The following is a 12,763-nucleotide window of genomic DNA, read 5'->3' as shown; positions in this document are numbered from 1 at the left end:
AGTTGCTTCGCTTGAAAAGTCTGTTTGGGGCCATGGACCATAATGAGGGAGGAGGTATGGACATAACTGTTGCACCTCCTGTGGCCACAGGGGAAGGTACCATGTGGGTGAAGGTGGGGAGGAATGAGTGTACGAAGGAATCATGGAGGAAAAGGCAGAGGGAGGAGGAGAAGGGAAAATGTGTCTGGAGGTGGGATCCTGTAATAAGTGATGGAAATTCCAGAGGATAGTGTGTTGGATGAGGAGGCTGGTGGAGTGCTTGGGAAGGATCAGAAAGATTCTATATTTGTTGCATCTGGGGGTGAGGCCTGAGTTGATGGTGGTGGAGGGGAAGCCAAGTTTGTGGAAGAAGGCAGACATTTCGGAAGGTCTGGACTGGAAGACCTCAACTTGGGAACAGATACAACGGAGACCGAGAAATTGAGAGAAGGGGATGGAATCCTTGCAGGGGACAATATGAGGAAGTTTAGTCAAGTTAGTTGTGAGAGTTAGAGGGTTTGTAACATATGTTGGTGGAAAGCTATTCTTCTGAGATGGAGACAGAGAGATCCAGGAAGGGGAGAGTGTTACTGGAGATGGACCGAGTGTGTTTGAGATCGGGGTGGAAGTTGGCCGCGAAGTGAATAAAGTTGACAAGTTCATTGCAGGTGCATGAGGCAGCCCAGATGTAGTCCTCCATGTACTGGAGGAAGAGTTGAGGGGTTTTGCCTGTGAAGGCTTGAATCATGGATTGCTCCACAAAGCCCACAAACAGGCAGGTGTAGATGGGACCCACGTGGGGACCCTTGGCCACTCCTTTAATTTGGAGGAAGTGAGAAGAGTTCAGGGAGAAGTTATTTAGTGTGAGGACAAGTTCTGCCAGGCAGAGGAGAGTGGTGGAGGGTGATTGGTTGGGTTTTTGAGCCACAAAGAAGTGAAGTGCTTTCAGACCTTCTGTGTGGGGGGATGGAAGTATAAAAGGATGGGACATCTATTGTGAAGATGAGGCAGTCCAGTTCGAGGGAAATTGAAGTCATTGAAGACACGGAGGGCATATGAGGTGTCGCAGGTGTAGGTGGGGAGGGAGAAAAGATAGAGTCAAGGTAACATGAAATTAGTTTGGTGGGGCAAGAGCAGGAAGAAACAATGGGTCTACCCAGATGGTTGGGTTTGTGTATCTTGGGTAGAAGGTAGAAACGAACAGTACGAAGATATAAGGCTGGTGGCCGTGGGAAGGAGGTGACCAGAGGTGATGAGGTTGAAGATAGTGTTAGAGACAGTAACTTGATGATCCGTTGTGGGGTCCTGTAGGAGGGGTCGATAGGAGAAGGTGTCTGAGAGCTGTTGACTGGCCTCGACAAGGTAGAGGTCATTGCGCCAGACTATAACAGCACCACTCTTATCTTCAGGTTTGATAGTGTTTGGGATTGTTCCAGAGAGAATGGAGGGCAGTGCATTCAAAGAAGGTAAGATTATGAGAGGGGGGTGGTAAAGTTGAGACGGTTGATGTCTCGACGACAATTAGAAATAAAATAGCCCAGAATGGGCAGATGGCCAGGGCGAGGTGTCCAGGAGGAGGAAGAAGGCTTGATTGGGAGAAATGGTCTTGGGTGCGATGGTGGAGAGTCACAGTCATGGAAATAAGCCCAGAGGTAGAGGCGATAGAAGAAGAGTTTTGCATCGCAGCGTGCGTGGAACTCATTGAGGTGTTGGGAGAGGGGGGATGAAGATAAGCCCGCTACTGAGGACCGAGCACTCAGTCTCAAAGAGGGGAAGATCAGAGGGGATAGTAAAGACCAGGCAGTGGTTAGAGTGGGAATCTGTGTTTGGGGAGGGGGTTGGTGATGTGGAGGACCGGGCGGTCCAAAGGTGAAATGGAAGGTGAGGAGGGGATTAGAGGGAGGAGGTGGGCAGTTGGTGGAGGGAAGGGGGTTGAGGAGGTCAGTGGGGAAGTAGGGGGTGGAGGTTAGAGGGGGAGGTTGGGGGTAAGGAAGGTCAGAAGTGGTGGAGGTTTGAAGTGGGGAGGATTTCAAGGTTTGAGTTACAGGGAGAGGTTGTGCAGACTTGGGCTTTTTTTCTCTGGAGCGTAGAAGATTGAGGGGAGACTTGATAGAGGTGTTTAAGATTTTAAAAGGGACAGACAGAGTAAATGTGGATAGGCTTTTTCAATTAAGAGTGGGGGAGATTCAAACTAGAGGGCATGGTTTAAGATTGAAGGGGGAAAATTATAAGGAGAACATGAGGGGAAATTTCTTTACGCAAAGGGTGGTAGGAATATGGAATGAGCTTCCGGCAGACGTGGTTAAGGCAGGATCATTGGTTACATTTAAGGAAAGACTGGATAGTTACATGGAGAGGAGAGGACTGGAGGGGTATGGACCGGGTGCTGGTCAGTGGGACTAGGAGGGTGGGAATTTGTTACGGCATGGACTAGTAGGGCCGAACTGGCCTGTTCTATGCTGTAAGTGGTTATATGGTTATATGATTGGGGAGGTCTGATGGAGAAGAGGAGTGTAGGAGGGTAACCAGAGAGAGGAGGGGAAGATGTCTGAGAGTTAGAGGGTTGGAGAGAAGAAAGGGGAGATGGGGGTGGAGTAGGGAGAGGTGTAGGAGATTAGGGAAGGAATAGTAAGCGGGATAAGTGGAATCCAGCAGTGAGATCAGGACTCCAGTAGCATTCTGCGTTGGGAGCCCTGTGATTATAATCAGGATCTTCTTTACTCCCACACTCACATGTCTGTCCAAGGCCTATGTACTATCCCACCCTGCAGAGGAGGAAAAACACCTTATTTTCCCTCTGGGCACTCTCCAGCCAGATGGAATTAACATCAATTTCTTTGTTTTCTGCCTACTTGTTCACCTTTCTTTCCCTCCCCTTTACAGTTTTCTAGTTATCCCCCTCCACCCTCCTAACCATCCCTCCTCCCCCTGATTGCTGCTGTCCCCTCCCTCCCTTCTCCACCTATCATCTCTGCCTTTGAGCACCCCCCCCCCCCCCCGCCATCCTTGCTGACACTCTTTCATACTTTGATGAAAGGCTCAGGCCCAAAATGTCGGTTATTTATTTTTACCTTTGCTACATAAAAGACGCTTTGACCAGCTGAGCTTCTCCAGCATTTTGTGTTTTTACTTCAACCACAGTGTCTACAGATTTTTGTCATTTATTTCTGCTTGATTGCTACCCCATCAACATCCATTCTCACCTTTTTGGTGCTCAGTATCTACAGTGAACATGCACTACAGTCATTCACCAAGGCTACTGACACCATCACCAATTTTGTGATTTCTACCACCTAGAAGGACAAAGGTACCAGTGCTTGGAACATCACCACCTGCAGGTCTCCCTCTATGTCGCATATCATCCTGACTTGGAAACAGAATGCCAGTCCTTTAATGTCATTGGATGTAAATCCTGACACTTCCTGCTCAATAACTCTCTGGGGGTATAATCAGCAGAAAGAGAAAGTGGATTAAAAAGAAAACTCACCGTGGGCTTCAAGGGCAGTTGGGGATGCCAATGAATTATGGCCTTGCCAACTATGCCTATTTCATGTAAATATTAAAATATCTTTAATCATCCCAGAACATCCTGCAATTGGAATTCTAGACTGGAAACCTTGCAGCAAGAGGAAATGAGACATCTGTCACCTCAGGGAACAAGCCAAGCAGTAGCGTATTGGTTTGAAGCCTTTTGCAAAATAGAGCACAAGCACTGAAAGAACAATTTTGCAATGATGAATTCAGTGTCAAATCATGTACAGAAAGGGAAGGTTGGATAAGGAAAGAAAAAAAATGAAAGGCTAATAGTGTTAAATATCTGTAAACGTCCACAATTTCAGAGCTAACAATACAATTTGCAGTGTAACAGTTAGTCATTTTATCTAAATTTTTAAAAAAATTAAATGACGTGTCATTACAAGAATCGCACCTTTGGAATGGAGAGCGTGAGATTGAGATACTATTCCAATAACCTAATATTTTCAAGAAACTATGACAAGTAGCTTGCTTCTGATACTGCTAGTACTCCCAGATTGCTGTGGGGCAGGGAGTGTCAAGGTTTGGTTCCAGTGATATTAAAGGACTGCCAATCTTTTTCCAAGACAGGATGGTCTGTGACTTAGAGAGGAACCTGCAAGCCATGATGTTGACTTGAGTTCTAGAAATCACAGAATTGAGTGTTACTGTAAGTAGCCTGGGTGAATGACTGCAGTGCAGGTTGTTAATGACCCACTTGTAGCCACTGTGTACCAATCTTGATGAAAATTAATGTTGATGGGGTACCATTCAAGCAAGTTTCTTTGACATGGATATTCAAAATTCTTGAGATTTTTTGACATTGAACTTATCTAGATAATTGGAGGGCGTTTCATCACACTCCTGACTTGTGCCATGCAGATGGTGGTAAGGTCTTGGAGTGTTTCTGTTTTGCTCTTGTAGTTTTCATGACTGGCCCTGCTGGATCTTTGGTCAATGGTGACAGTCATGATATTGAAGGTGAGTCATTCGGCAATGGTAATGCCATTGAATATCAAGGGTAGGTGGTTCAATTATCTTCTTGCTCAATATGAAAATCTGGCACTAGTGTGGCATAAAAATTCTCCATAATAGGAATTAATGGAGGAGCACATTTGACAACAACTTAATTTCAGTGAAAGTCCAACCTGTTACTTAATTGGCATTTGTGCCTAAATAAGCATTAATTTAATAACAAATTTTGGGTTAACTTAGTTTAAGTCTAATTGATTAATGGTTTAGTAAAGATACTTTGTTCTTGCCCTAATCTATTTTTGGCATAAGATAAAATACGATGTGAACCTGATTGAAGTAGGCAGTAAACATTAATTATGTGATTCTGGAAATATAAATTAAAATTAAAATAATTTTCTTTTCTGCCCTTTGTACCTTTAAAGAAAAATGTATATATGCATTTTCACAGCATTTTCAAAAGCAATTGCAAAATATATAAAGCATTTTTTTTTTGGTTTGAAGAATAAATGAGAGAGCAACAGTTTAGTCCTGCTCTTTGTCAGACAATGGTGTTTCTTAAAGATTGATTTAGTTATAAGGCTGATTTGCTAATTAAATTCTGTTGATCCTCCACATTAGTTCTCTGATTTCTATATAACACAAGTCTGTGGAGGAGAGGATTTGTTCATTATAAAACCTGCAGTGAAATTAGTTGGTCCTGTCATAATTATTAATGCTGTCACCTCAAGCTACTGTGCAAAATGAAAACTGTTTCTTTAGAGTTTGTGGTTGAATAGCCATGAATATTTTGCATATGTACTAGGATGTGTTGGGCATTGTGGTCTTGCAACAAATGGAAGATGATACTTGCACAGATTTATAACCTTTGCAGAGGGTGGTGATTCAAATAATTTGAGATTCTTGCTTTGGAACTCAAGATCTGACTGCTGAATCTGTCCAAAAACACGTCTACGGATTTTAAAATGGTAAACTGTGGTGGCCCCTCACAGCTCCCTAGGATGTCTCACAAAATGAAGGGCAGACGAGACGATCCTGCAGGCTGCACAAGGCCCACAGAGTTGCCCTCCAATTGGCCACAACTAAAGGAATCTAACTGCCCTATCAAGGAAAGTGGATCGCAAATGCAACAAACAGCACTGAGAGGTCTTTGACCACACCCCCTCAGGTTGAGAATAAAAGGACTGTGAGCCCAATAAAGCTCAGTGTCAACTACACTCAACTGGGGTTCGTGTTGTTCTGTCTGGGTCCTTTCTGAGCTAACCTGTATACAGCTAAAACCTCTCCCACACTATAGGCTCCACAGAGCTATAGCTTGTAGCAGCTAGCTACAAGATCATGTTTTTCAACGTGAAGGTAAATGGAGAGTGCTGGACCTCTATAGGTGTTAATAACCAAGAATGGAATGAGTATAATGTTCCTATTTATAAGATTTGGTATCTGTAGTTGGAAATGTAAACTCTGAGAATTGTGGAGACCGTCCACAAAGTGATAGGAACAATTTAACAGATGGAATACAAATGTAGAAAATTAAGCTTTCAGCCAGCTTCCATTTATAGTCTGCAAAAAATTGTTTATTGCAAAGCCTTATAATTGAATTAGTCATTGTGCACTAAATATTTAATTGAACATAAAAATGACTGAAGTTATTAACTTTGTTTTCTTAGGGTCTTTTGGAAGCAACCTTCCAGATTATCAAAGATCAGAAATAATTATGTTTATTATGGGAAAGGTGCCTACTTCAGATGCTGGAGCTCTGGAGTCAAGCCACCCTGAGTAAGTTTTGAATACTGCAATGGAATCCAAATTTGTACTCGTTCATTAATAGGTATTGTATCATGTATTACCTTCAGATTTATGTCAGCTATTAAAATATCATAATATGTATAGTTTTGACCTTGACTGTGAAAGCCATGACAGTTGGATATACTGTGGAAACATCCCATGTCAGGGTGAGGCCTAGCGTAAACTTGAGAAACAACACATCATATTCCTCCTGGACAGCCTTAAATGCACATTGATTTTGTCTATCCCCCTGAAACATTGATTTTGCAATTTTGAGTAAACGCCCATCCCCATCTGATTCCACTGTTTCCATTGTTAGCTACTCTTGAACATATTTCCTTTCCCTTACTTACTTCTATTTCCCCTCTCCCACTCCTTTCCCTCCTTCCCCCTCCCCACTCCTTGTCCCTCCTTTCCCCCCCCCCCCCCCCACTAAATGGTTTCTCCTTCCATGTTCTGTCCTGTACACTCAACTCTGGGCCCCTCTCCAATCTTCTTTTACCCTTTTAATATGTAGTTTTCCTACTTTATCTTAGTCTTGATAAAAGGTTCAGACCTGAAATATTGACTGGCTGTTTCTACCTATGGACGCTGACTGACCTGCTTAGTATCTCCAGCATATTTTATCTGCTCAAGATTCAAGCTTTTGCAGCTTTTGTTTCCCTAGAACGAGTCCCATGCTGCAGATACTATTGTCTTTCCTGTTGCACTACCTGGCCTACAGAATGTTCTGTCTTTTCTGATTTTATTTCAAATTTCTTCATCTGTAGTTTTTTTTTTAAATTTTCATTCGCTGACAGGTGACTGCTTTCAGGTAGATTGAACTGTGCTTTAATTCTTAATTTGCACTTATACATTTGGTACCTTGTAAATTGTAATTTAGTTTGTCATTAAATTTACAGTATAAAATGTAGTTTATCGTATTCAAATTAGAGGCAATCCATGGATGACATTTCTTGATGTTATGTTATGTTGAGACTTACTTTAAATTGAAACTTTTATAGGGTCCATGGAACAAGAACCATCCAGGTCAAGCTACTGAGATCACTACTCATGGTAAGATTTAAACAACGAATCCCAATTAAAGGATAAAAATTCCTGTGAATAGGATTCTTTCAATTGAACTTAAATTGTTTAGAAAATATTCTCTAAAGGGGTCAACTAAACATCATCAAAACTGAAATAAGTGAGAAAGTAACATGAAGCTTGAGGATGGGTAGGATGGAGAGAATAATGGAATATTTTGGAGAGGTTGAATCCCAGCTTATCAAGGTAACAATTACTTTTTAAAAAATTGAGAGAGAAGTCTGTGGCACAAGAGGGAAAAAGAGGAGTTTACCTGAAATTAGTTAAATTCAATTCCAAGATTTGATAGCTATATAATATCCCAGATGAAAATTCTAAAGCTGTTCCTTGTCTTGGGCATTATTGAAGCAATGAACGAGATTGAAAACAAGTTAGAATGGGAGTAGGGCAGTGAATAAAAGTGAGGGAGATTGCAAGCTTCTTTTAATTATACTTATAGAGTAAATGGAGGTATTCTGCAATGCCACCATGCAGTCTATGTTTAGTTTTTACATGGAAATGGAGACCATATTGTGAGTATCAAATGTAATATTCTAAATTGGAACCAGTGAAAGTAAGTTACTGTTTCACCTGGAAGGATTTTTTGGGTCTCTGGATGATAGAAAGGAAAGAGATAAAAGAACAGATATTGCATCTCCTCTATTGCATGGAAAGATGCTATGAAAAAAGATGACTTTCTAGAGATAGAATAATGGATTAGGGATTTACAAAGGAAATGATTCCTTTGAAGTGTTGAAAGGGAAGGAAAGGAAGTATCTGCTGGCAGAGTTCTGTTCGAAGTGACAGAAATTATAGAGGATGCTTAGTTGAATGTGGAGGGAAATGGGATGGAAGGTGAGGACAAGTAAACCCTATACTGTTATGGCTGAGAACAGATGAAAAGAAAAATAGGTTGATGGAGATGATTGATGCACCTAAATTCTATGAATACTATAGGGCATAAAGTGAGAGGGGAAAAATTTACAGAGATTTGTAGGTGCTTGCCAGGGGGGATGGTGGAACAGATTCAATAGCAAGGTTTAACTGGCATTTAGACAGGTATGTGAACAGGTAGGGAATAGAGGAAAGTAGACAGATGGAGTTAATTTAATTTGACATGATTGTTACAGACACTGTGGGCCGATGGGTCTGCTGTACTTTTCATTGTTCTAATATTATTAGCTTGCCCAATTGCTTGCTGTGCTTGAATAATAAACCCTTTTTAAAATCATGTATAAGGACACCTCGATACATATGCATTTCATAGTTCTGCATTCTCTTACCATTTAGGTCAGTTTTCCCCTTCAAACTGCCCCCCTAAACTCACATTCCACATTAAGTAATCCCTATGCCATAAGTGCTCTGTGATTAGTAAGAGATGTGAGTGGAAAGAGAAAGTTTGAAAACCACTGTTTCAATCGTACCTAATTGACTCGTTATGTGCACGGTTTCATAACTCCAAAAGAAATGGGCCGATGATAATTTTTCTCAAGCAAGATATTTCAATAACAATTGGGTCTATAGCAGTGGTTCTCAACCTTCCCTTCCCACTCACATACCACCTTGAGGAATCCCTTACCAATCACAGAATACATGGCATTAGGGATTGCTTAAGGTGGAATGTGAGTTTATGTGGACAGTTTGAAAACTATTGATTTAGATAATATGCTTTAATTTAACCATAGCAAATTTATTGTCATATACATTGTGCAGTGTACACACATGTACAGAAATTTGTACTTGCTGCAGGCAAACAAATACTTAAAAAAAAAGACTACAATAGTATTCAATATTATTGAATTAGAAAGGGATAATAAATACAAAAGATGATATTCATAGTTATCCTGCTGCAAGGAAAAACAAGTAACTGCAATAATACACAAAAGTTGTTTTTTGTGGTGTTGGACTAGTCATTGATTAGTGCTACTAGGAGAGGTTCAAGAGCCTGATAGCTGGTGGTGGGGGGGAAAAAACTGTTTTTGAACCTAGGTATTTCCTGCCTAAATGGTCTTTCCTCCCACATTGTATTTTCCAGATTTTGGCCAACTCACTTAAAATGTCTATTTATTTGTATGTTCTTTTCACAACCTAATTTCCTATCTATCTTTGAATTAATAGAAAATTTTGCAACCAACCTTTGGTATCTTCATCCAAGTCATATATTTACATTATAAACAATTGAGGCCCAACAGCAATCCCTGTGACATGCTTGCCAACCTCTTCATGCTACACTCATTTTCTTGCTCATCAGCCAACTTTCTGTCCATTTCCTCCACAATAAGCATTTATTTTTGGCAATAATCTTTGATATGGCACCAATTTTGATTTTGTAGTTAATGCCATTTGTCTCTACACCTTGAAACAGATTAATCTAAAATCAAATCAGAAATGGATTACTTCAGTGAGAAATTATGATCTTTAAATATTTTGTTTACATTTTTGAGACTGCCAATCTTTAACACCCTTTAGTGTTTTCTTTTTCTAAATTATTACAGAATTTCTAACTTACTATGTTTGATGGGAATTACACCAATCTGCTTATAAAATATGTTATCTTTAGATCTAAATATCTAAGCAAAACTACTGGTATTTAGTACAGGTACACTATAACGTCAACTTGCAATTGTAGTCTTCTACAGATATCTGAAAGAACCAGTGAATGGGCCCCTTCAGCCTTTCTAGTCTGCCAAATCATTTTTTGCTTAGTCCACTGACCTACACCCAGTCCGTAGCCCTCCATACCTCTCCCATCCATGTACCTGTCCAAATTCTTCTTAAATGTTAAAATTGAGCCTGCATTCACCACTTCAGCTGGCACCTCATTCCATACTCCCACCAATCTTTGTGTGAAGAAGTTCTTCCTTGAGTTCCCTCGAAGCTTTACCCCTTTAACCGTTAACACATGATCTCTGTTTTGAATTTCACCTACGCTCAATGTAAAAAAACCTATCTGCATTTACTCTGTCTATCCCCCTTATAATTTTAAGTACCTCTATCAAATCTCCCCTCATTCTTCTACACTTCAGAGAATAAAGTCCTAACCTGTTTAACCTTTCCCTGTAACTCAGTTCCTGAAGTCCGGGCAACATCTTTGTATATCTTCTCTGTACTCTTTCTATCTTATTGATATCTTTCCTGTAGTTAGGTGACCAAAACTCCACAGAATACTCCAAATTTATCCTCACCAATGTATTATACTTTACCATAGCATCCCAATTCCTATACTCAATAATTTTATTTAATTTTATTTATGAAGGCCAATATGCCAGAAGTCCACTTGTGTTGCCATTTTCAGGGAATTAGGTACCTGTATTCCAAGATCCCTCTATTCTACCGCACTCTTCAGTGCCCTACCATTTACCATATATGTCTTTTCTTGGTTTGCAACACCTCACACTTGTCTGCATGAAATTCCACCTGCCATTTTTTAGCCTATTTTTCCAGCTGGTCCATATCCCTCTAAAACCTTTGAAAACCTTCTTTGCTATCCACAAAGCTTCCAATCTTTGTGTCATCTGCAAATTATGTTGATCCTATTTGCCACATTATTATCCAGATCATTAATGTAGATGACAAACAACAATGGTCCTAGCACCAATCCCTCAGGTACACCACTAGTTGCAGGCCTCCACTCTGAGAAGCAGTCATCGACCACATCTCTCTGGTTTCTCCCGCCCAACCATTGTAGAATCCAGTTCAATACTTGACACGAATACTTAGCACCTAAACCTTCCTGACCAACCTCCCATTTGGGACATTGTCAAAGGCCTTACTAAAGTCCAAGGTGTAGATCAAGTCACCTTTATTGTCATCTGATTACAACCTGTTAAAACAGTGTTCTCCAGTCCTCAGTGCAAAAACATGCAGACAAAGAACCAGACATAACACACATGCACACATACAGACAAATAATACATATGCAGGACCAGTATTATATCTTCAAAGATAAATAAATAACATATTTTGTTTTGTATAAATGAGAGTCGCAGATGGTTAGTGTGAGCAGTTCCTTTGGTCATTCTCATTGCCCATGGGAAGAAGCTGTTTCTCTGCCTGGTGGTGCTGGCTCTGATACCCCTGATTTTGCGCCCCCTCTTCAGACAACGATCCAGATAGATCACGTTGATTTGGGGTTGGGGGAGGTGGTGGAGGAGCAAGACTCCAGTAATCCTCTCTGCCACTCTTACAGTCCTGTGGATTGACCTCCGATCCATTTCTCTGCAGCAACTGTACCACACTGTGGTCCAGCTGGCCAGGATGCTCTTGATAGAGCTCCTATAGAAGGTTGACATAATGGTCGCCAGTAGCCTTGCCAGCTTCAGTCTTCTCAGGAAGAGCAGGCACTGTTGCCCCTTCCTGTCAAGTGAAGAGATAGTGTGCATCCACGATAGGTCACTAGTTAAGTGAACTCCAAGGAAGTTGGTTCTCTCCACTCTCTCTACTACAGAGTTGTTGATGTATTGTGAGGGTCTTCCTGAAGTCCACGATCATCTCCTTCGTCTTGACCACGTTGAGACTCAGGTTGTTACTCTCGCACCATTTCATGAGATTTTCCACCTCTTTGTAGTGCGATGAGGCCAAGGACTGTTGTGTCAACGGCAAACTTGATGACACTGTTGGAGGTAGATCTTGTGATGCACTCATGAACAGGAGTGCGGAGCACACAGCCCTGAGGTGCACCAGAGCTCAGTGTTCTGCTACTGACCTGGACAGACTGCGATCTTTCCATGAGGATCCAATTACAGAGAGAGGTGTTGAGTGCCAGCGACTATAGCTTCTCCACCAGCCTCTGAGGAATGTTCGTTTTATACGCTGAGCTGACGTCAAAGAACAGCAGCCTAGCATATGAGGCATGGTTCTCCAGGTGGGACAGAACAGAATGAAGCGACAAGGCTATAGCAGCTTTTGTGGAACAGTTTCTTTTATAGGCAAATTGAAATGGATCCAGCATCCTTGGGAGATGCTTTGATGCGTTCCATCACCAGACCCTTGAAGCATTTCATAATGGTGGAGGTCAGTGTGACAGGGCAGTAGTGAATGAGGCCAGTTATTGTCGCATACAACATCCACAGCCTTTCCTTCACCAAAGCAATGTCTTAAGCCCCTTTTATCATGCAAATTTTGTGCAATGTCAGTAATCAAAAATAAAGAAATTACTGTGATGTACTGTGCCCTCCATAATGTTTGGGACAAAGACATTTTCTTTTATTTTCCCCTGTGCTCCACAGTTTTAAATTTGTAATCAAACAATTCTTATGTAATTAAACTGCACAGTCTAGATTTTATTCAAGGTTATTTGTACACATTTTGGTTTGATCATGAAGAATTTAGAGCACTTTTTATATACAATTACACAATCCTTTATCCGGAACCCTTGGTGGACAGTGTGTTCCAAATTTTGGATTTTTCCGGATTTCGGAAAGCCCACCCAAATTGTGTTGCCATATCC

General features: G+C 41.2%; 1 protein-coding gene across 7 annotated transcripts in view; it reads left to right on the top strand.

Moving 5' to 3' along the window:
* The window catches only part of efr3a (EFR3 homolog A (S. cerevisiae)), a 175,720-nt gene that overhangs the window by 131,068 nt on the left and 31,889 nt on the right, over positions 1-12,763 (top strand). For all 7 annotated transcript variants that reach the window (XM_069921661.1, XM_069921658.1, XM_069921663.1 and 4 more), the window contains 2 exons: positions 6,132-6,240; positions 7,254-7,305. In XM_069921661.1, the coding sequence (XP_069777762.1) occupies positions 6,132-6,240; positions 7,254-7,305 (161 nt within the window). The remainder of the gene's footprint in view (positions 1-6,131; positions 6,241-7,253; positions 7,306-12,763) is intronic.

Source organism: Narcine bancroftii, chromosome 2 (genome assembly GCF_036971445.1).
Source record: "Narcine bancroftii isolate sNarBan1 chromosome 2, sNarBan1.hap1, whole genome shotgun sequence".
NCBI lineage: Eukaryota > Metazoa > Chordata > Chondrichthyes > Torpediniformes > Narcinidae > Narcine > Narcine bancroftii.
The sequence above is the reverse complement of the archived record's forward strand: the minus strand, read 5'-3'. Positions and strand labels throughout refer to the sequence as shown.